The sequence below is a fragment of the Zonotrichia albicollis genome, chromosome 18 (genome assembly GCF_047830755.1).
Source record: "Zonotrichia albicollis isolate bZonAlb1 chromosome 18, bZonAlb1.hap1, whole genome shotgun sequence".
Lineage (NCBI taxonomy): Eukaryota > Metazoa > Chordata > Aves > Passeriformes > Passerellidae > Zonotrichia > Zonotrichia albicollis.
In genome coordinates this window covers 7,946,152-7,971,517 of record NC_133836.1, presented here as the reverse complement: position 1 = coordinate 7,971,517, position 25,366 = coordinate 7,946,152, and the positions used below count along the sequence as shown (strand labels likewise).

At 40.2% G+C, this 25,366-nt stretch overlaps 1 protein-coding gene across 1 annotated transcript in view; it reads right to left on the bottom strand.

The window, feature by feature from the left end:
* Nucleotides 1-25,366, bottom strand: part of PPIL2 (peptidylprolyl isomerase like 2) — a 68,101-nt gene that overhangs the window by 39,192 nt on the left and 3,543 nt on the right. Inside the window, exons 6-10 of the mRNA XM_074554625.1 lie at nt 14,266-14,317; nt 12,023-12,114; nt 10,487-10,576; nt 1,972-2,047; nt 1,023-1,183 (exon numbers count right to left, since the gene is read on the bottom strand). Coding sequence (XP_074410726.1) covers nt 1,023-1,183; nt 1,972-2,047; nt 10,487-10,576; nt 12,023-12,114; nt 14,266-14,317 — 471 coding nt within the window. The remainder of the gene's footprint in view (nt 1-1,022; nt 1,184-1,971; nt 2,048-10,486; nt 10,577-12,022; nt 12,115-14,265; nt 14,318-25,366) is intronic.

The following is a 25,366-nucleotide window of genomic DNA, read 5'->3' as shown; positions in this document are numbered from 1 at the left end:
AAGGGAAATGTTAACGTCACACACGGATTTTGTAGTAAATTACAAAGATCTAATAAACCCAGAGACATGCTTAGCAGTTCCAGGGAAATGCCTGTAAAGAGTCCAGCCAGGTCACTGCTCATTCCCTAAGGTTTCACTGCATTCTAAGCAAGTTTGCAGCTATGCCCACCCACGTCATGAGCTGACAATCCAACTCCCCAACATGTGTAGAGCTCATCTTTATCTCTGCCCTCTTTTTTCTTCTCCTTACTTTTTAAAAAAATTATTTAACACTGTCCCAAAAAAGAGGACATTTGTGATCTATTCCTTGGTCTAATCTGTCTCTAAGCCCTCTCATTAAAAGCTGTATGCTGCACTGCTGTTTTCATGTAAGTGTAATCAAAGCAAATAGGTACACACATCCCAGAATTATTAAAGGACAGAAGAATACTCTCTCTTTCCCATTTGAAACAGCCTTTGATGTAGGAAATCTAGTTGCAGATGAATTGTTTCTCTTGACAACCCTGAACATGCACCTGGAAGAACATCCTCTAAAATATTCCACTGAACCCTGCATTCCAGTGGAAAAAGAAAATGGAGGAGCAGCTGTGGATGATTTATGTATTTGTCCACACCAGAAATTATTCACTGGCACTCCCCTTAAGGTGTGCTCTCTCTGCCAATAAATGCAGGAAACAATGATAAACAAACCCAAAGTGAGACATTATAACCTGGGAAAAAGTTTCTGCCAACACATACATAACCACATCATAAGGATTCTTCCTTCTCATTGTGATTCAGGTCTCAAATGTTTAGGTTCATTTGCAATGATTTAACAAATAGAAACTCACTGACACATACTATGCATGTCTAAGGAATCCTGATATGATTCTCATTTTCTCATCTATGACAAATTTCTGTGTGAGAGGAAACAGAAGGAGCAGTGTTTGTTTACACTGCAATACAGCCTCTAAGAAGAAAAACAACTATTACCATTCTTGAAGAAGTCAATCAGTACCAAACTACAAATTAAGTCAACTTACAGCATTCAGCTTATCCACTTTCTTCTTTTCAGGAGCCTTCATAGTAGCTGCTAAAATATCATCACCTTTGAATTCCTTATAAAGCTCCAGTAAAGTCTCTCGGGTCTCTGTGTTTGTATTTTTCAAATAGTAAGACGGATCTAATTTTGCTTTTTCTTCATCTAGGTAAGACAAAGTTAAATCACTCAGAATTAAAAGAAACATTGTATTTTGTTCTCCTTCAGTTTATTACATAACTAATTACACAAAAATTTTCCAGCTATTAATGCTACTTTTTTAAAAACAAAATGTCTAGCAATTATATATTCCTCCAGACACAGTGAAAAATAGCAATGCATAATACTATTGACAGTGTAACCCAAAATATAGCACAATAAATGCCAATATGATGTACAAGAAAAAAAAAAAATCAAGCCAACTATCATGAAAATTTATTTGAAACCACTAGAGATCATCTAAGTCCATTCAAGTCTTGTAAAATTTTTATAGAACAATAAAGACAAAATACAGTTGGGTACAATATAAACTTCTGTTCTTCATCTCCTCACTGAATGGCCAGGCCTGTGATATAAAAATCCCAGGATCAGGCATTTAATGTGACAGTAGGGGAAGAAGGTTGCTGGACTGGACTGTGGAATTTGATTTAGTTATTATTTTAATTTAATATTTAATTTTTACAAGTTTCATTTGTCCTCTGTCTTGGTATGCTTATTATTTGCTGGATATTACATATTCCAGATCTGAGATAATACTCACTTATTCTGATTGGGTAAATAGAAAAGGATGCTTGATTGCACAACAACAGATTAAAAAAACCCAAAACCCAGATATGAGCATAATAAGCTAACCACTGAGAGATGTCCTTCCAGAGAACTGAGACAATTCCACAGAATCATCTTCAGATTTTCCATGTTTGTATTTTCTCAGCCTACCTTCAATTCATCCTTACCTGGATCAATTACTTTTATGTTGTTCTTAACATGAAAGAAGTTTGAGACATTGAACTTATCCAGGTTTGTTGGATCCTGAAAATAAAAATAATTTAAAAAACTAATATCAGAGACCTTGGTAAGCACATACTCCAAGTAACAGACTAGAACAAAGGGCAGACACCATAATAAATAAACAGGGAGACAGAATGACTTCCATACTCCCCAAACCACAGAAAGATGAAAAAAATATAAAGCAATCAACCCCAACCAACATCAGCAAAGAGTCAGTTCACAGCAGACTCCTTAGGGATCTGGAATTCAGTTCCAGACATAATATTACACATCTATCACCTACAGAAGTTACTACCAGAACTCAGCTGAGTCTCCCCTATCCTAGAGAAGAAAGAACAATGCAATCCCCTGGTTCTTTCCTTTGTTCTGAGCTTTGGTCTAAGATCTGTGCAAAAGCACATCAGCTATCTCCTGCTATTTATAATCCTAGGCCTGATTTGCACATGCTCTGTGAACTTTTGCAATGCATCTCAAAATACAAATAAAACCTCAGAGCAAGTCTCTGCAGTAAGAACTGTGCTGACAGTTGGTTTTTTTATTAGTGCTTACAGAACTATGTTTAAAAATGATGAAAAAAAAGAAAAAAACTGTTATGAAAATTCAATTTAGTGACCACTGGAGGAAAATTGCAAAAACACACAGTCCATTAACTGTGATCCTTTATGCTATCTCCAGGCAACTTTCTGCAGAACTCTGACCTTTTGTAAGAGAGAGTGGGACAAGGAATGCCTACTGGTGATCTAGGTTACTTCAAACTATTATTAAACAGTCTTTAATCCTCTCCTTACAATGACTTCAAGGCTTTCTCCTCAAGCTCCTCTGCAGCACAGAAAGGTCAAAACATCAGCCCAGGACACTCAGTACCTAATGGAAAGTCTATCTTACAGAAAACAATTCAAACTTTAAAATACCAAACTAACAAAATAATATGAAGTAGTTTCTAGTTCAGGATAAAAATAATGCAACATATTATGCAAAAAACTATGACCTAACATGAATACTATTAAATATATTATCCTAAAAATGTAACAAAGCTTCTCATACCACCATGGTTTATAAAAAGTTTGACAATTTCATCTCTGCCAGAAGTAATGCTTAATACAAGTAGAGCTGCCAGCTCCATAATTTATAAAACTATCTAATTATGCCTTTCATTCATCCCTGAAATGGTATGCTTCCACCAGAGAGTGCATTTTTAGTTTTATTGCTGGTAGTGAAACCAAAACACATTTATGAAATCAAGCTGTGTGATTCTGCACTTTAATGGGACCTCCTGGCTTTCTGCTGTCCCCTTTCCTAATCACCAGACAACAATTTTCTAATATTTCCTGTCCCACTATACCCCTCCAATAGATTTTCACTGAGACAAAAGAACTGCCCCAAAATATTACCTATTTAGGATTTTGCTTTATAAACAGACAATCTTTGAATAAAACTACTAAAAACCAGGAAATTTGGGTCTGTTTTTTAGCCATTTTTATTTCCTCTGACCCCAGCACTCAGCTGTATTTACTATTTATTACCTTACATACATATTTATATATGTGAATAGAGATGATTTTGAGCCCTGCTTTCTGACAGTCAACAAGATGCACAGAGAAAGTCTGGAGCAAGAGCTTTGTGTGTTTCCACAAGATGTTTTCACTCTGAAATATTCTGCAGCAATCATGAGTTGCAGCTTTCCAAGACTGCAATCACTGCTCTGCACATAAATGTGCTACCTCAAAAGGTGAAGGGAGGAAGGAAGGACTGCTTACCCTTTCAGGAAAGGGAAAAATTATCTGTGTATAAATATTAATAGAGATAATAGATTTATAGAAACCCATGCCTGCAGTTCATGGCAAAGCTGAAGGGCAAGACTGACTCCTGAAAACAATTTTTCATGGACAGGAGGGAAGGCAGCAGTAAAAATGAAACAGAAAATACCTTCATGATTTCCTCTAAATAGTCTTCATTTACTGACTTATTGATTGTTTAAAAATAAATAAAGGACATCACCACTGCCAGTGCCTTACAAAAGCCAGGGCCTTGTGCTCAGGGTACCACAAATCAGATTAGTTCACACTGTTTAACAGCCACAGTCCATTCAAACATCTGTGTGGCTTAACCAGCCTCATCACAGGCATTGAGCAACTCCAGCAAATGTTTACAGCCTCTTTCCTTGCAGGGGATTCCTCAGGGCTCCCCAAACCACCAGCAGCCCCCTCTGTGGCAGTGCATCTGTTACCGTGTGCAGGACAGCAGAGGCCACAGGGCAGCTCCCTCTCCCTGCTGTCCACCTGCCCTCTGGGAGAGCTGAACTCCAGACCCCAGAACTGTGACCCAGCTCCTCCTTCCATCACAGCCACGTGGGCCATGTGTCCCAATGGAAACCTTGACAAAGGTTTGGTTCACAGTGCTGTCCCTTGTATTCCTGATCCTGCAAAGCAAGTCTCTCACCACGCTTCGAGAAGGGGGACAACCAACACTCCTACCCCAAAAGAGATTTCCCCTCTGTCAGTGGAATAGCTCCTCAAAAATAGCTCCTCAAATTGAAATTTGAGTGTCATCTTGTATAGGACATGTTTATTCCTCCCTCTAAAATACAGCATCTTGATATACTAAAAGTTCAATTAGAATTAATTTGATTAGAATTAGTGTGAATCAGAATTAGCATACTGTGGAAGTACTGCAGTGAATACCAAGTCAAACACAAGGTACCAGTTGCTTTCACCTGTCCCCAAGAGGAGAAACACAACTGACTTGTCCAACCTGTGCTGCAGAAGACACAAACCATTTCCTTACTGGCGGTATTGAGCCCTACAACGTGAGATATAAGTTTTTTAAAGATAAGACTTTGAAAATTTTGTATGTTTGTAAGTCTTTAGACATATCACTTCAGGAAGAAAACTGTCTAAACATTAATAATTAGCCTGCCAAGCTCCTCTCATTGCATCCATGACAGTTACTGGGCACAGAATCAGAGCAGTCCAATCAAGATGCCACAGAGATGGGCAGACAGACACACTCACATTGTCAAAGCCTCAAGCTCTAATGAGTTAATTGCCTCTCCTGGTCACAGAGAAAGTCTGGACTCATGGGGATGTTCCCAATCCTGTTAAGATTAAGGCCTGGAGCCCAATGACCTAAGAAATAAGTTCTGTGTAAGTGCACAGAAACCAGAAAGGAAGATGAACAATGGCCTACTTTTGTTTGTCTTAGCATGCTTAAAAATACCTACACAAAACACCATGGCTGGCAGTCTCAGAGTTTTTCTTATTAAGGTTACAAACCATAAGCTTAAGTTTAGAAAATTACTAGCACAGATATAGACTTCAAAGGGTTGCTAACTATCATTACTATTAAAAATCTCATATTTAGTGTTTTCCTGAAAGCTGAGCACTGAAAACAGGTAATCTCAAGTTTTATTCCACTTGGTTTTTTCCAGTCATTTTCTGATTTTACCTACTCAGGGAAACAGCTTGAACTCTGTTATCTTATGCACCACACACAAGCCCCCAAAAAGCAGGTTAAAACCAGCAGGTTTAGACTGTGTGATTTCTCTGAGTACTGATTTCTCTCACCATTTGGTTGGCCATGCTGCATCCCTAATTATGCTCAGGACTGTCAGCCTCATATGCTGACCATGTCCCACTTCTTTACCCTCTACTCTGCACCTCCATTGGTGAAGGATTCTCCCTCAGAGACCTCACCCACAACCATGAGGAAATCTGCTCTGACCTTCTGGCACACAAAGAGCAAATGAGGAATAGCTGAGGAATGAAATATCAATTAACAGTGTGCAGCTCAGCTACCTCCAGCTCTGCTCATTAGCTGTGCTTCCTGCCACAAATGTCAGTGGTGTTGAACAGCTTGTAGGGAGCCATGTCTTGTCCACAGCTGATTAAGTTCTATAGGAACAATAAAACTGACAGAAGGAAGCACACAACACTGTGAGGCTTTTTTCCCTTTAACAGCAGCAAACCTGTTAACATTTACCCAGACTTGGTGTTTTCTTCTCTTCCCCCCTCCATTTCTGCAGTGCAAAGATGCATTTGTTAGCCTGCATGTGCCAGGGCAGGCTCTCTGCAGGCTGCCAGCAGAGCACTGTGCTTGCTACCCCTGGCACAGCAGGGCAGGGGTTTCAGTGCAATTCCTCAGGCAAGGAGGAACCCCCACGTGTGCCTCTGCGTCACCTGCAGCACTGCCACTGAGCACAGGCACATTCTCATTAAATCCCCTGCCAGCACACAGCTCAGACACAGCTCTGAAGAGTTTCCAGAGCAGGAGTAATTTCTGCTGTATCCTCACAAACTGAAGTTTGCTCTTGTTTGTGAACAGAGCCACAGTGGAGGATGACAAATTGACAGGGTGCTATCAAACGGGATGTGAAAGCTGGATATTTCAGCACTCTTACTCTGCTCTCCTCAGGACCTCTCACACTTGCTGGGATGGGAAGTCCATCACTGTGTCCAGCAAAGCTGACCCTGCTCCTCTCTCCAGCTTGAGCTGGAGCAGACACTTGCTGCAGCCTGCCTGGTCTCATAAGGGGGAATTCAGATGACAGGTATTTATGTGCTTGCCATTAAGTTCCACATCATTACACAAAGAATAATTTGCATAATACAGGATTGAAACACACATGGAATTTACAGTCACACTAATTAATAATAATTTCTACCAGATTTTGTCATAAAGATTTGACAGTAGACATTGAGCTGCAAATCCCCCAAAATTTTACTTGGAAGAAAAATCTCAAATTAGGTTAAACATTTAGACTGAACACTAGATGAAAATCTGCAAAACATAGGACTGGAAGAATTACCTAGATCTGAATTGAGGTCTAATGCACTATTATTTAAAAGCTGTGCTCAATCCTACCTTGAAACCAACTGCAAAATGGTGAAACCAATTGAAATGGTGAAACCAATTGAAATGGTGAGCAGCAATGGAGCAGAATGGCAGGCAGAAGAGGGAGGTAAGAACACTGCAAACAAGTGTTAACAACATCAGCTTTTCCACGACAGACACCCTGTCCCCCAGATCTCCAAGTGCTTTACATCCTGCCTTACTCATTAAGAGTAACTAATTAATCTTACAGTATTTGAGTTGTCTGTCAGCTGGGAACACATTCATGACATTTTCAAGGGATGCTGAGTTAGACTGAGCTGATCATCATCAAGGAAAAGAATATAATTCAGTTTAAAGTTGAGAAACATAGACAACATACAACAGCAAATCCCATTTAAAAGAGACATGAACCAGTACAGTACAGGGAGAAAAATTATCTGAAATAATGATAAGGAGAGAGAAACTTGAAAAAATATAAGACCTGCACTGCAGAAGATGGAAAACTTGAGTTTGTAGCAAGATCACAAAGCTAAGACAAGAAAATTTAAACTTTAGTGTAAAGAGCTACAGTCTAAAAACCCAGTCATACCAGGAGTGCTAATCTAGGGAGGGTATCATATGGAACAATGTCATGTGCATTTCTGTCATCATCAGCAAAATCCTAAACTAGAATCCATGACATCTGCCACCTGAATAGCTCCATTCCAGCACTGCTAATGTATCTTGCACACCAGGATATGGTATTACTCTTTCCCTCCTGCCCTGACTGGCTGGATAATATGGCCATATGCTGATGAAAAACTGCCATGCTCCACCCCAGGACATTTGCACTTCAACGGGGAAAAAGTCATTTCTGTATATGGACTACATGTAGGAAACACTGCAGATTCCTTTACAAAGAGAAGCACATCATAGACCTAACCCAGTATCATTAACAACTGAAGTTGTGATTCTGCTTTTTTTAGTTTTGAATTAAAAAAAAAAGTTGTCCTTTTTAACAAGTAAATAGCACATAAATAACTGCTACTAAATTCAAAGCAACCAGATGAGATGGTGCTTAGCAGAAAAGATAACAGGGTGGATTATGACTTGTATTTGAATAATGTTTAGCACCAAGAACAGGAAAAGCATATTATGCAATTCTGCCTCCTCTGAAAAGAGCAAATCTTTCTTGTTGTGTTTTTACTTATATATGTTAGGAGAGAGAAGCCAAGTTTGAGGCCAATTACTATTCTGGTAAAATCCAAGCAGACGTAGGATGGTCCTTTATGTATCAATAAGGAAAAATGTGATCATACAAATAACCTGTAAACATACATCATTCATATTTTCCACTTAGCAGGTTGTATTTCACTATCAAACAATGGTACCCCCTCTGTTTCCTAGGACATTCAGAGTCAGCCTCTGGAAATGCTATTTTCTATTGCTAAACACAGCTATTACAGACAGCCCTATTCAGCTGTTATTTGCAAAGCAAAGAATGTTTTTTATAGCAACTTCCTTTATATCTACTTTTTTTGCCAAACAGCAGGGTCACTGATACCAACTCAGTCTCAATTTCAGCTCTCTTGGATACCACAGCACTCAATTTACATGGGGGAATGAGAAAACAACAAAGTGATAAATTTCAACACAGAAATTTAAGAGAAGGAGGAATTGAGGTAGAGCTCTGAAACACAACAGATTGCAGCCATGAACTCTGGCTAAGAAACAGAGCCACAGGTGGTGGAGCTTGGCAGTGTGAAGCCTGAAGCCACCACGCCGCCTGCAGTGTTGTCAACAAGAGAGCTCGGAGAGGAGACATCGGTCTGGCTTTCAATAATTTATACGAAGAAAACACTGTGAGAAAATAACAACTCATTTCTCTACCACATCTACTTAAGCAATTCTAAAACCCAGGCTAGTCATGCCACTTCAGGTTTAATCCTGGCCTCAAGAAAGCAAGTCAGGGTAGGGCAGAATTTGAATAGGAGAAATCAAGCTCGATGTGCAAGTTTGCAGTGGGTGCTGTGTAGTGCACTCAATGGCTCTGACTTCTCCTTCAACAGCCTGAAGCCATTTTAGACTGTTAAAAATAATTCTGAAAAAAATATTTATAGACTGATCTGGTAAAAGGTCAAACTTTATCTGGTCAACCGCATTTAGATGGTCAAATCTCTTGCAGTCCAATCCCAAGATGGGGGTGTCTTTGTTATTTCTAAACTTATTTAAGAAGGGTATAGCACAAGACTGTACACTGCAGAAGATAACACCAATCCACAATGAACTGTTCACTCAAGAGGATCAAATCTACTCACAGATTATGAACACCACCCTAAATGGAGGTGGGAGAGGTGCAGGGCAAGTGTGGCTCTGACCTTGGACTGCACAACTATCAGAATCTACTTAGTTTCATATTAGACATATTCCTCCAACCAAGACAGAAACCCAACATGTCAAGATGAAGATGAAAAATACTGATAAAAACTCACATAGGGAATGACAAAATTTTTAGATGTTGCACTTTGAGATTTAGAGGACTAGAGCAGCTGTGAAAAATCAAAGCTAGGCAAGAAACAAGAACACACTATATATACATCCATTTCCAACCCTACAAAACATACCAAAATATTTTTTAGTGACTGCACATTTCAATTGTTTGTTCAAAATAACTTGGTTTTCCATACGGGTGCACAGACACATTTTTAGACACTTGTCTTTTTTTACTTTTCCAAATCCATTAGCAACCATGCAGTTACACAGAAATAACATTCTGTTGGGAGCTTTCAATCAGAAAAAAAGCTGTATTTTTGCATCCATTGGAATAAAAACATTTTGCTTTGTTGCATTAGCTTGAACACCAACAAGCCCAAAGGAACAGAGGGAAATTATTTAAAAACATGCTGTTAAGCACTGGGGAGTAGGGAAGAAGGGTTACATTTTATTTAAATTTAGACATAAATGAAAAATATTCTTCTATTTGAATTAGACTGCATTGGTCTTGGCTAGTGGCAATTAAGTGTTCCTGAGATGCATACTAACTCATGATTTCAATAATAATGATCCAGGAATCTTTTTTCCCCTGTTTTGAAATTATGCAAGCTTCAAAGCACCTACTTTTAAACTAAAGTTTTAGATCCTTTGATACTAAACTTCATCTGTCAATAACTATCATTTACACTGTAAAATTCACAATGCTCTTTTAATTTAGGTTTTGATTTTCTTCAAATCAGCAAAGAACCAACATTGGTATCTACTAAGAAGCAAAACATTCCAAACAAGCAATTAGAGAAAGTCCTCCTGCTGCCTTACTCTACATTTAAAGAAACATTCTTTGGAAAATACTTTTGGAAATACTTTTCTGAACCTTTGACTCTTGTATACATCTTTGGAAGAGTAAGATGCACAACCCACATGTCTCAAAGTTTAAATACTTTACATTCTGAACATTGTTTCTTTTGACACCACAGACCATGTTACTACTCATCCAGATTGTGTCACATGAAACCTTTGTGGTTCATCTGATAAAGAAAATACAGTGAAGTTCCTCTGTTCAGCTGCTCTAGTTTCCTGCTAGAAGAGTGTACACAGCAGCATTTCTGCAAAATAAAACCCTGCATGGGACAAGGTGTGACAGAGAGAGAAGCTCACCTGCAGCGTGACGATGTCCTGCCGAGTGAAGGGCTCATCTGTCAGGAGATCCCTGTAGCTCTTTGGTTTGATGTTCAGCTGCTCAACTGCCTAACAGACAAAAGACACAGACAGCAAAAATCTGATTCTTGTGTGTAAATATTACAAGTAAATAGGCGATATCAGTAAATTGTTGAAGATCAAATAATAAAGAAAACAATTTCACCTCATTCTCAACTGGCAGCTGCAATATTTTTAATGTGGGCTTTAACAAATTAGAAGCTTTTGTCTTTCATCCCTACAAAACTTGACAGTTTTGTGTGGTTTGCTGGGTTGTTTTTTAAAGAAGAACCTTGCAGTCTCCATTCCATAGTTATGTCTATCATTCAAACCAAATTAATCATAAAAGTACTGCCAAAATTTTTAAAAATATTTTGCTTCATTTTCTAAGCTCTTACCTGCAGAAGACCCCTGAATCTATCTTATTTACCCAAATGTCCTCAGATGGAAGTGATCATGTCCCAGTACCTCCAGAAGTCCATAATTAATTCCATGCTTATAAAACACCAGTAACTGCTATTACTTCACATGGTACCACATGGGGCACAAACCCATTGGCACAGCCCATTCAGGAAGCCCAGCATTGCAAACTGCAGCAAAGAGAGCAGGGCTCTGCACTACTGCCCAGGGTTTAACAAAGGCCACTCTTAAACCCCTCCTTGCCTGTAAACCCCAGCAGCCAAAGAATCCTGCTTGCAGAGAGAACAGAAAATATTTTCTATTTTAACCTATCTAGACTGCTGTCACAGGGGAGAACAGCTCTACTACTTCAGAGCAAGTTTTCAAAACCATGATGAATCCAGACTTTTCCTTGATTGCAATGGTTCCAGCCTGCTCCTCCCTCAGTATCTGAATGTCCCACTGGAATTAAAAAAGATGTTCCAGTGTTCAGACTTTTTACAACACTGGATATGGATTCATTAATTGAAGGATTTATTTGCTACTGAAAAATAAATAAATCTTGCTTTTACAGTAAGGACTATGCAAAGGAGTCACGATTAAAATTCCACTTGGGTTTACATAGATGTTCACAAAACAGGAATAAAAATGCAGTTTAAGTGTCCATTAAGGCATTCTTTCTCCTATTCCCCCAGCTCCAGCTAAAATGCTCTTTTTTATTCACTGATTTGAATAGAAATGAGGCAATTTGTGTTTTTGTGATGACACTGTATCGGAAAGAAGACAACAGAAAATTTGCCCATTAATTCAACTGAGAAGAATATAAAAGCTACTCATTTTGAAACACAAGACTCAGTACATGCAGATTAACTTAAGAAAAGGTTTTAGAAATACTATTTAACTAATATTCTAAAATTTTTCCCATTTTGAAGGCTAAAGTTGGGCAACAATTTATGAAATCAGTCTATCTCCTGTTCTTTAATTTCCCTGGCTGTAAAACAAGAACAAAATTTACTTGTTTTTCTAAAACATTTTGTGATTTTGACTGAAATGCATCAAGTACAAAATATTAATCATGAAATGCAACAGAGAACCTACCTCATAGGCAAACACATTTCCAGTAGTCTTGATGGCCACAATATGGGAATTATTGGTAAATACAGTAAACAGCACTGGACAGTGGTACTTGCCTGATAGAGGGAAAAACCATACATTTCACATGAATACCTGCAACTGCTCTCAAATAGCTAACTTTCCTGATCTCTGTGGATGATATTTACATTAATTTTTAATATAAAGTGCAACTTCAGTAGGTATTCAATGGTGTTTTAATAACATTTTGATTCTCCAGTGACAGAAAAAGTGCAACAGTTAGGAGAGCTATAAAAGAAGCAAGGAAAATGCAAGTTTGAAATCTATTGCCTTCAATTTCCTAACACAGAACTTTGTCCAACTTGCTTGATATTTATGAAATACCACAATATAATTGTTATTATTGTAATCAAAGATTTATTGATAACATGAACCTTGTATCATGTCCATTGCTCTGTATCACTCTTGTTCACAGGAATAAAACTTTAGCTTAGAGCCCATAGAAAAGTACACAACAGCTGTTGTGCTTGAAGCAGAGGAGAGCATTTTGTATTCAAATGGGGCAGGCAGAGTGCCATTAAATCTGAACACGTTACTCAGTAAGGAACCCAACTTCTGCTCTAATCAAGCTGTGAATTTTCCCAGGAGGGTCAGCATAAATATTAAGCAAGTCACAGCAAGCAAACTGATGGGAGGCAATGTAGGAGGAAAACGAAAAATGTCTGAATAATCTCAGCAGAAAGCAGTTAGAAGAAGATGATTAATACTTGATCGGTTTGCTAGACCTGGAGGTTTGGGTGAGATTTGTGAAATAAGTTGGGCCTATTTAGTTCTTTTCTTCCTAATTACCATTTGAAAATCAAAACCAGCAGGGAGGCCAGAACTGCTCTCAGCACCTGAGGGGACAGGGGACGCAAACACCTGCAGAGACTGAGCCCTCACTGTGCCACCAGAGGCAGCTCTGCCCCTGCACAGCAAAGCTGAGGACACTTCTGTCAATGGCACCAGGGCTGAAGGAAAGCCACTGCCACAAGGGACTGAAACTCGAGAACTTTAGAAAGGGATTTTTGCAAGTGCCCAACTGATGGATACAGAAACACACTGGTAAAATGTGAGGCCTCATTCCAGCTTTTTACAGAAGAACAAGTCACCCTATCCTCATTCCCAGGAAAAGCCAAACTGCTGAGGGCACACACACGTTGATCTGGATAGAAAGTACTCAACTCATAAGTGATCACCAAACGTGAGGAAGTGCAATGCTTAAAGATCACTTATATCACATTTATGTTTGAACAGAGAAGGTTCTCCAACCATTCCACGTTACGATTTAGAGAAAAGTTTGCTGACAGACAGAAATGCAACATTTAATTTTTATCTTTTGTTGCATTTTCCCTTGACTGGTTAATGTCACGGAATGAACCTTTTTAAGGAAAAGGCTTCTGAGACTCTATGGCTGTTGTCATTCCACCCCAGCATGTGAGCTGGACTAGAGAAAGCACAATCTCATGGTATCTTTCAAAAGCCTTGGCCACTATTGATCAATTTTTAACACCCTGCTCTTGAGACAGATGGAACACAAGGCACAGAAGAAATCCATCAGCTACAGAAAAGAACTTGTAATCTACAGATTTTGGTAAGATAAGGAGACAGACACTCCAGAATTTTATACCCACCTAATCTTAGCCATTTTTATTTCAAAGAAATCATTATCTGCTTTGCAGAAGATGAATTCATCTCCACTCTTCTCTTTTGTTCCTACCATGCTCTCTTAGGAGGCTGATTTTATATCTTGCAAAAAATAAGACTCGAGGCAGCTGTCTTGTGTGCTTCTATTCATAAAATCCCACGTGTTTATTTAAGTCTAATCCCTTTTATAAACAAAAAGCTGTTCAAAACCAAGTGAACAGCAAATATTGCCACAGGCAAGTTGGAAATAAGATAACATTACAGAAATTTCACTTTTTCTGATTCTTTCCTTAAAGTAAACAGTACCTTAGTGCAGTAGCAGATATAGTAAAGTGAAATTGCTGAATAATTTACAGCTCCCCAGTGTAAAGAAAAACAGAAATGGAACTTTGAAGGTAAACATATCACTCACAAGAAGCAATTATTCTACTCAAAAAAAAAAACATGATAGAGAACACAAACTACTTAAGTTCACCATGAGTAAGACAAACCAGAATTTATTAAAGCACTCATTAAGGAAAAAAACCCAACAAAACACCACCACAGAAAATGACTGCACTTACCTTCACTGTTTTTAGCAAAATTCAGCTTTATAAGTGATTTGGCATCTAGTTTCTAAAGAAAATAAAGCATTAAAAAGATTAATCACAACAGAAGGTAACCATGGAAATAAAAGGAAACTCTAACATCACTGTTATGACTTGAAGAGTATATAATTTATTTATAATCTATTGCAGGTTGTCTGAATTATTAGAACCCTGGGAATTCAAGTCACAGCCCACAAAAACAAGGCTCAGGGAGCCTGAGAACTGGGATACATTTGTTTACAGGGCTCTGTTTGACACAGGACAGTGCTAACCATGGGGAATCAGTTCAAGGAGTTGCACAACTCTCAGCATAGACTGAAAGGGGAGTTGGCATGAAAGGCTAAGAGGCAAAGATCACTGCTACTGATCAGAAGGGACAATTCAGCAGGGACCTCTGATGAAAGTCATAAAGCCAGCAAACCATTCTGGCAATCAAGCTCGGTGCCTTTTCTGAAATAACTGTAATTTTCCTTTTACTCAGGAAATGTGCAGCAGAGCTCACATGACAGCGAGAAACAATAAAGAGAAACAGAGGCACAAGTTCTCTGGAGAGGCACCTGGGGTAACAAAGGGAGTTCCAGGAGGGATTTTCAGCCACTTAACCCCCAGGTAACAATTCCACTGAGCAGGGAACTGAGGTGACAGCCAAGGCTGGGATAATGTTCTCCAGCTCTAGAGAGGACACTCCAAACTAAGCTACTTCTCTTCCACACTTCATCAGAAGCATCTCTGGCATTTCTCTGCTGCCCTCTCTCTTGGAAGGGTTTTCTAACATGGGAAGAGCAGGGCTGTGGGGCTGGCAAACATTTCTGGACAATCAGGCTGCTCCTGTCCTGCAGCCTTCCCTAGGACATGGAGGCTGCACACACCCCCAAAATAACAGTGAGCCAGGCCCCCAGTCATTCCATGGCACCAGAGTGTGATTTGGGTACATCACTGGCAAGACAGGACACATCACAACCTGGGTGACCTCACCAGCACAGCCCACCAGGACGGTCAGGTGCTGCTTGGCTGTGGCACCCAGCTGGAGATGAAACAAGCTGCAAGGCTGAGTCAGGACCGGGACTTCTAAAAAACAGAGCCTTTGATTGTATCAGCTGTCAGAGACAGTTTCACAGCCAAATGGATCCTTAAAAGCCCACACAGCACAGGCCTTTTAAAAGAAACAATTGGTTCTCTTCTCAAAACACGCACCTGAAGAGATTAGGGAGGTTTTTATAACCCAGACAGCTCTTTATAAACAGCTACAAGTGGAGATCTGCCAGCCCTGGTGCCAACACTGCTACTTCAATCATTATGGGGAAAAAAAAAACAACAAAGAAAAGTGTGAAACTAAGTTAGTGGGCTTTCTGTGCCTAATCAAAATTCATATTCTTGGTTTACAGAGTACATGTTATGACAGCTGGACTCATTCGTTTATAGGAAGGCGCTTCTCAAATTGCTCTCAACCAACTGGCAGGCTCATTTGCTGCCAGAAAGGTAACCAGCTCTCTAATTTATTAGCAGGAAGAGCAATGAGAGCTAGTAGGAGAAAAAAGAGGCCAGGTTTGGTTATATTTAGTTATGTGATAGAAGACCAGTACCGCTGCTTTTCCTTAAGTGGATTTCAACAAAAACCCCAAACCACTCCGGTATCTGCCCACTGCTGGGGTACAAAGAAGGACAGCAAAGGCAATGGCTGCAAAGGCAACGGCAGTCTGAAATGCCCAAGTGAATGCAGAGCTTTATTTATTTATCTTTTTACAGGAACAAATTTATCAAAGAAGTAGTAGGGGAACTGCAGCGTTGCCAAAATGAACATCTGATCCTGGACAGATCTGTTCAACCTAAACAACTATTAACACAAAGCAGCATCCATCTGTGCACATGTTGTGCAACAGCCCAAAAATTATGTTTCAGAAAAAGCTTCTTCACAAATACAACCACTGCAAAAATTGATAATTGCAAGGTCCTTAAATTATCCTCCTGGCAGATCTGAGCTATGCCCAAAACACATAAGCATCTTTAAAGAAAAATGGAAACAGTTCTGTAAGAAACAGATTAGCATGATTGAAGATTCAGATTTATACCCTGACAGAAATTTCACAGAAAAGACAGACTAACTGCTGTGCAGACTTTAAAGGTAACAAAAGCTGCAGTGCACTTTTCATCTGTCACCCTATGATGTATTGTTAGAAGTGCTGTCAAGTCCTTGGACTCTCACTCTGTGCCCAGGGAAATAGTATGGTATTTCAGGTCATATCTTCCCATAATATGGAAAAAGGTTCTTTTTCAGCCTCAGTTACTCATGGTGCATCAGCTGCTTGTGCTGGATCTGCTCCCCACAGAGAGCAGCACTTACACAGTCTTATGTCAACAGTAAATAAAAAACCAGTGATTGTCATACAGGAGTTGAAATACTGCCTGGAGTGAGAACTCTGTAGTGAAGTGCTGTATGAATATTACAAACTTTTATTGCCACAGGCTGGCCTTCTATCAGGCCTCTCTTGAAGAAGTGACCTGGGCTTGTCAACTCACACCCTTGGGAGCAGCTCCTTCAGCTTGCATGGCAAGGTAAGAGAGGGATTTAGGGTTTGTCAAAGAAAATCTTTGGAGCCTCAGAGCAGCAAAACCAGATGATGATGTTCTACAAAGGATTGCTCAGTGTCCAAGACCAGGCTACAGGATCTGGCCACTGCACACAGAGCAGTCACAAAGGAGGGAGTCCACAACCAGGACTGCCAGGAGGTTCAGTTTTGAAACACCTACACATTACACAGGAAAGTGTAAAAGGACAGGATAGAAGCAAACTGTGTAATATCATTTTTTTCCTCTCAAGTTCTTCATTTCACATGAAAACAGGATAATCTTGCATGTGGGTGAATCTCCTTTTATTTATTCTCCATCAAAAGTCAAAGCTTTCCAAGCACCATCACACAGTTTGTTGCCATGGCAATGACCGTTATGCCACAAATGGGCGCCGATCTTCACAGGAAGAGACAGCAGGAGTGAATGAATCCTAAAATGAGTTAAAGTACTTGTTTTCATGTATTTTTTATTATTAATAATCCTTAAGAGAGAACAAATATTGCATACATAGCTCAAGTTCAAAACTATTTTCAACCTCAGTTTCCCTGACACACACCCACCATCCAGTTTCAGCTACGCTCCAGTTAAAAAAGCAAGAGGACAAAAAGTGTTTATTAAAAACACTTGATCTAATTAAATTCTAAATTCCTAATAACAATGAAAAGGCCACAAGCATCTGCCACTTCCCTTAAGCAGAAATAAGAGCCGCATATTCCCTTCTAAAAATATTTTATGCAGAAATACTGGAAAGCAGACGCATTTCATGGCACGTAGTGCCAGCTGCTCCACAGCAAGGAAGGGCTAAAAAAAAAACAAACGCAAACCCGTGCGAGCTCTTTTCTCAGCTGACTCCTCTCTCACAGGCACACTTCCACAGAGGCAGCCAAGGCTACTTTTGGCCATGACCTACTTTCCTGCGGCAGCGAGCGGCCCCAGCGCCCGCGCGCTCCGGTGTCAGCTGACGGCGCCGGCTCTGCGGGATCCCAAAGGGCAGCAGCCTCCACTGCCAGCCAGGCTGGGTGATGGACGAGCCACGGGGGTCAGTGGGGCACTGTGGCAGCTCCGGATGGAACACGCCCATTGTTCCCAATTAAATCATTCTCTGCCATGGCTGCCTGTCTCATGCAGATATGACCTACAATCCCCACGCAGCAATTAGTTACACTCACTGAATCCCTTTGGTCTGGGGCTGCACGTTCTTCTTGCTAATAAGGTTCTGACCCTGCTGGATATGCACCAGCCCAAAAGGCAATCAAAGAGGGCTCCACTGATTCTCTATCACACATGGGCAGAGCTGGTGACATGAGCACAGGCTGTGTTTAGAAAAGACAGACCTCCCCAGCCTACCAACAGCAACTGAGTAAGTGTTCAAATGTTCAGCACTTGGGGATTGGACCCCCTGAGCAGACACACTGAATGGCCTCTGTCAGGGACACACAAAAATCCAGGGAAGCTGGTATTGGGGTTCTGTGGCCAGGTTTTGGTAGTGGGGGGCTACAGGGGTGGCTTCTGTGAGAAGCTGCTGGAAGGTTCCACTGTGTTCAGCCAGCTCTAGGATGGACAATCAGAAATGGTGCTAAGGCAGCTGGGATAACCTATCCAGGAAGAAAATCTCTCCTGGCCCTTATCTCAACCAATGAACCCCCAGTGACATTTTCTCTCCTCTGTCCAGTTGTGGAGGGCAGTGAGAGAGGGGCTCTGATAGTGCCTGGGGTCCAGCCAGGACCAACACACTACACAGGGAAAAATGAATGTGTCACATCTGAACTGGCTGATAACATGAGGTCAGAAACCATTCAGAGCTGGCATGGCCATTTGATGGTTTTTCATCCCACCAAAACAAGAAACACAGAGTTACCTCAAGCAGAAAAGAAAGCCAGAACAAATACTAATATTGAAATGCAGTGTTGCCTACCAAGTACCAAACTTAGCTTAGCAACAGCAAATGAATTTTGTATTACATTCCTTGTTCCTTTAAAGATGAGACTTTACATACAGCTTCCCATTTTAAGAAGCCCCCTTACAATTTTCCTTGCTATAAAATCTCCCCAAGAAAGCGGGGCATGAGTTCAATGAATAGTACTGGAATAACTCCATGTGTAATGTTACTTATTTCAGATTTTGTAAATGGATTTAAGATGATAAAGGGCATTGGAAATCCTCAAGCCTACACATTAGGGTTTGTAACTGGAAACAGCAGCACTGTTTTAACAAAATAAGCCTTTTTATTACAATCCATGAAAAATTTGGGGTCAGCAGCCAAGAGGCCAGAACAGTCTCACAATTCCAGGTATTATTTCTATGTTTAATTCAACAACAAAAATGCTCAATATTTATCACAGCTGCCTACCTAATGCTAAAAAGATACCCTCAATTCACATTCTTGGATGAAGCTGCTGTTTAACTGCAGTCTTCATGTACTGCTGAGCTAGATTGGAAATGGACACAGAAGATCCTTCATTGCACATTTCTAGACCACTGTATTTACATATTTAAAAGTTAATTAAACTGACACCATATGGTCACCAAAGCCTTGTCCAGAGAACCATAAAGATTTGCTTGATAACACACATGGTTCACAGATACCAGCAATAATGCTGCTCTATCAAAGAGCACATTAACAGAAATTACCATGAGAAAAAGACATGTAGCTGCACTGCAAGTTCAAACCTGCAGTCCTAATGCAGTCAAAAGTCTACCAATCCAGAGATCCACAGCCAAATACAGCACAGTTCAAGGAAAATAAAGCTTTGCAGAAGCACCAAAAATCCAGTCTCCAATTTTAGTGAAAAACAGGCAAGTAAAGATCTGTGGGAAACCTCATGCTGCATCTCATTTAAGGCTAGAGCGCTTCACAGCTGCTAGTTTTTCAAGTGTCACAGTCACAAAATCCCATCCAATGTGCACACTTACACCAAAACACAGAGAAGGAAAAGGAGAGACCATCTGCTCAGTCTGTAAAACCTAGATGTAAATACTTTTTTGCTGTAAGGGACATAACGCATTAGAAATAATGGTAGACACGTTTATCTGCCTGTGCCCAGAGGTGAGTTACTGGATCAAACACTGCCCATCACCACCAGAGCCAGCAAGGTGTGAAGGAGGAACAGCAGCTTGGCCAGTGACTCATGACACTGGAGGGTTTTAAATGTCTTTTTTTGATAAAGCACTTGAACAGTAAGTAGAAGCAAATCTCATCTTCTTTGCCCTCACTGTTTCGCAAAGATACAGGGAATTGAAAAATAAATCCCCTTTTTAGGACAGATAAAGGCTAACTCTTAGTAGTGCTGGGTGCACTACTGTAAAACACACAACTCTGGAAAAGAAAGAACCAGCTATCCACACAAAGGAGAGAGGGAAAGTTTCAGAAAACTCAACAAAAGAAGGAGTTATCTGTCAGAACATAACTCTGGGATTTTCATCCCCTTGATCACCCCTGTGCTTTATGACCATTTCATTATGCCACGTGACTTTGTGGTCATTCCTCAGGGCAGAAACCATGTCCTCATATGTTTCTATCCAGGGGCCTTGAAAATTTATGGTCACTAGTCAAATATTAACTCATTTAGACTGTTGACTAAAAGCTAATAATTTCTGAGGCCAATGAGGTAAGACGACACGGCTCAGTTGCTGCATATTGAAGAGTTCAGCTCGTTCAAAGTGGATTCTGGGCATTTGAGCAGCAGCCTGTGTCTGCTGCCCCAGACAAAAATGCACCTGGAGAGAGATGCTTAATGACAACAGCTGTAACCACCCGTGTCTGAAAGGAGTCTGCTACTGCCCACAGAAATACAGGCAGCAACATTTAACTGGAAACAACAAAACAAAGAGAAAAGGAAGAGCTACTGCTCATCCTGGCTAACTGTACCTGCTTCTGAAATGACCCAGACTACCAAAAGAAAATGCAACAAATTCTCATTTTCTCAAAGCACCCTTCCTGTCTCAACACATACACACTGAAATGGTTTTTGGTTTTACACTATCATGTGTAATATATCAGATATTATCAAAGTACTTCAGGAAGAGATTAGAAAATATTCCCACCACTGTACCAGGCATTCACACAGCATTTACTGTGTATGATTAAGATTAAGTCTGTTCAAAGAAGATATATTAAAATTTAACAGATGTGGAGGAGAACCATGACCATGTAGGGTATGGAGAACTTAAAAGCATGAAGAACATCTGAGAGGAAAATACAAGTCTCAACAACAGAATGTCAAGAAAGCATTAAATTCTGCCGTGCGAAACACACAGCTGTAAACACTAACAGAGAGAAGCACAATTCTGGCACCAACACAAACGAGACTAAGCTGGTCAAACCCAAAATTTACAGAAGATACGTATCAGATGAAAAACCATCAGCAAAAACTCTCAGCAGCCATAGCAGGCAAAAAGCAAACACTGGTTCAAGACAGAGCACGCAGTTTGCAAAGCAGACTGAGAGAGGCAAAGACCTCAGACAGTCTCCCAGTTTTCTGCTCCTGATCATTTCACTCGTCTTTCTGCAGCACATGAAAACCAAGATGGATTTGTCTGAATCATTTTTCAACAACAAAGCTTCCCTTGGCTTTATTTCTGTAAGCTTTGTTCTCTGTTCTGTAATAAGCTATTACTCACCCAGAACAAAACTGTATTTCCACCCCTCACTGAAACTTTTCTTACAAATAAACAAGGAAAAAAACCTCATTTCAAATATATAGGGAAAATATGCTAAGTTAAATAAAAGGCAAAAAAAGGGGGCAATTGACATTTAAACTTCTGCAATATCTGAAGACCTGAGTTGCATCAGACACATTAAGAAATATACTTTGAATTTCAAAGCTGAAGATGTGCCGACTTCTTCTGACATGTATATGAAAGGAGTTCTCTAGAGAAAAATTAAAATTCTCATTTATACATCACTCACATTACATCCAAATGAGACCTAAAGTTACCAATCCACCTAAATGATCACTCATTTCCAAAGCCCCAAGGAAAAAACACAGCAGACTACTTGGATTTCAGGTGCTGTGCTCTGCTGTTGAGGAAAAAACAATGTGAGAGGGATATGACTCACTCCTGAGCTCTACATAATGAAAATTACCTCAACTGGTCAAACTATTTAGCTCTTAATTAGACAGTCCCAGACTATGGAAAACTGATGCGGACACAGCCTGCCTGTGGAAGTCTCCACAGCATTTTCCTGCTGGTATTTTGTACCCAGACAAAAGATGAAAATGCTCAAATAAGCACAATCTCTTTGGAAACAGTAAATGAAGAAAATTTCTCAAGACAAAAAGATGAGAAAGCACAAGGAAAATCTGACTCCTGCCTCAATGTGCCATTTTTAGACAATCATCAGAATCATGGGGTAACATTACCAGCAGGTTACAGAAAGGTCTCAACAAACACTCTGAAAATGCATCCCACTGCACATTATCTATGGCTATTGCATTCTCCTGACAGTGTACACTGCTACACTGCCCTGAAAGAGGGCACCTTCAAACCACAGGGTTTTGGCTAATGACATCCATTATTTGCTGCTCATTATCTAGAAACACACCTGGAACAACACAATTAAAGCAGCAATCTGCAGTAAATTACCTCACAGACCATATGAACTGAGTTAAAAGCCACTGTCGCTGTTGATTTAGCCATTAGGGTCACATGAAATTGGAACTTCTCCTCCCAGGTGAGGCCTGAGATTGGTTCCACTTGACTCAGGGTTGGATGAGTTTTGTCTGTGACTGAGATCTCCACACCTCTGACTCAGTCATGTGTGAAGCTCACTCAGCCCACTCTCAGGAATCCATTCCTAAAACACAGGGACCCTGCACTGGTTATGTGACAGAGCTGGAAAGCAATTTGTAGTGAAACATAAAGTCCTGGCTAGAACCTAAACTGTAGTTTAGTACCTGTTCCTGCTTGGTATTTCCCACATTGCTCACACACTACAGTTTCTTTATTCAGAATATTGCAAAAGTAGAAAAAAATACCTAAGCCCTGTTTCTCATTGTGTTCACTCCCCAGGTGAGGAAACAATTATCAATGTTTTCTATTTCTATCTCTATGCTTTCAAAATACAAACATGGCAAAAGCACTTCTATGTTTAAGGAGTTTCACCTTTGCTCCAATTTCTGCATCCTTTTTAGACAGGATTTCCCTTACTTAGATAGCCAAAGACTTTTTTAGTGCATTAAAAAAAAAACAAAAACAACATTGCAAGGTTGTTTGTTCATTTTTAAAGTTTACTGTTTTTAACAAATCAAGTTTACTGTTTTTAACAAATCAACAGTAAAAGAAGTAATTTTTTCATATCCTCTTCATTAAACCAGGTCAGCAAGCTTCAATGCAAAACTGATTTCTATGGGATCTATGAAACTCACTGAAATCTACTTGATCAAATTGAAAAGAAATAATGATTTCAACAACAAAATGAAGTAACCATAGCCATCAGCATTTGGAAGATAAATTTACTTAAGGAATGTATTTGAGAATGCTTTTCCAAGTTTTGAAATAACAGATGTAGTCGCAATTTTTTTCTTTTGTGGGTAAGGAGTTACAGGTTTTGAAAGTGCCTGTAATTATTGTGGCAAGCATCATCTTACCGACCTTACTTCAAACAAATGATTGAAAGAAGGGCACTGTTTACATTCCTGGTGAGCAGTGCTGGAGGGAGGAGGTGCCCATTGCAGGTACAAGCTCTCTGGTGCTCCCAAAGCCTGCACCAGACAGGCTTGCTGCAGCAGCCAGGCACCTGTACTGCCACTATTTGATCATGTTAGTCATAATTTCACCCCAAGTCAGCTTTATTTGGTAAATACAGGATTAAAGGGTGTGGGAGAAAAACAGCAAATATTTATATTGTACACAGAGCAAAGCTCTGTGTCCAGCTCTCTCTTTTTAAAAGGCAGATGTCTCACTGGGAAAAGTCAGGGATTTTTAGCCTTCTGACTCCAAAGCTGGTTCTCATTTTCCATGTCAGTGGCTCTGCCTTCTATTACTTCATCATATGCACCAGACTCCTCTTTATGGTTATCTTCAGAGGCAGACCTAGCAAAAGGCTTTTCTAACATGTAGAAAACACTAATAAAAAATTTCCTTCTTAACATAGTGAGAAGCTAAAACCTTGTGATGCTTAAGAAAATACGCTCTCTGGCCTGCAGGTCTGGATCCCAACCTTGCACAAGACAGGGCACAACACAAATTCTGCTCTGCCTCATTCAGACCACAAATGGGACTCTCAGTCTCATAAATCCACCACACAGCATCTTCAGGTCTCCCAACCTGACTCATAGGCCAGGCTAAATTAGCTGGACTGAGTCAAATTAACTGGCTTTCCAGTGCCCAAAAGAGTTAAATTCCCAGAGAAAAGCAGGAACCAAGGACAAAGACAGTAACTACTTCTAAGCCAAGGGAACAGAGATATTTGCCCAAGGTTACAGGGGCTGAAAGTACAGCCACAACAATCTGGCCTGCCCACACACAGTCAGAATGTCACTGAACCAGAGTGGAAAAAATAGGTATTGACATCAGACACATTACAATGAACAGGAGGAAAAATAGCTCAGCCCACATAGAACATATCCATGCAACCAAGAAAACCAATTTTCCTTGAAATTCCTGTCAAAAGGCATGCTGATCTATCATCTGTTCATGCTTGAGATTCCAAGCAAGCAGACATGCTCTGGCCAATCTCACTCTTGAAGCAGGTACCCTGAGCCCAGCTGGCTGCCTCGTGTGGCCGTGCTGGTCAGGCTGTCAGAACGTCACTGCATGAAACCTCCTGGCAAGCCTGCAACTCTCTGCAAGCCCAAGAAGCCAAAGTGCTGCTGTCAGTAAAAAGGAATGAGCTAACTATCACTTTCCACTTTCTTTTATGCAATTTTAGTGTAAGGATAAGCCAGGGCAGTGTCCTGACAAAGCTGACAGAAAAAGTAAGTGAGACAATGCCAACTGACAGACTCTAGTTCAGCTGTGAGAAATGCACTGCTTCTTCCAAAATTATTGGTGTAGCAGTAAAACAAGCATTTTTTACCACAATGCATTGTTAAAAAGGGAGGAGGGGAATAAATCTAAAGTTATTTTCTAGAATAGCTTATGGTAAATTCTAGACAAAGGTCAACAGTGATTTGCATTGCAGCATTTCTTGAAAAACAAAGGCTGGTCCAATACTTTAGGATTCAGAAGAATCAGAGAAGTCCCTGGTAGATCAGGTCACATACATCCAATTAATAAAAGACTAGCCCAGTCCTACCCCCTGGAGCACAGCAGAGATAAATATCTTAATGAGTGCAGGGCTCTCCAGTTCTCCACTGAGGGCTCCACTTCAGAAACAAGGCAGCTCGACAGAGCTAGAGAGTGCCAGGAGTGCACCATTAACCCCCATTTCCAAGTATCTACTGACTTCTCTAAAGCATCTGTCCTACAGCAAACCACAATCAGAGAAGTACAAGCCACAAAGGGTTTCATGACTATTTTTTACTTCAAGACAAATAAATGCAAAATTTCTGCAGAGCCTCATCAC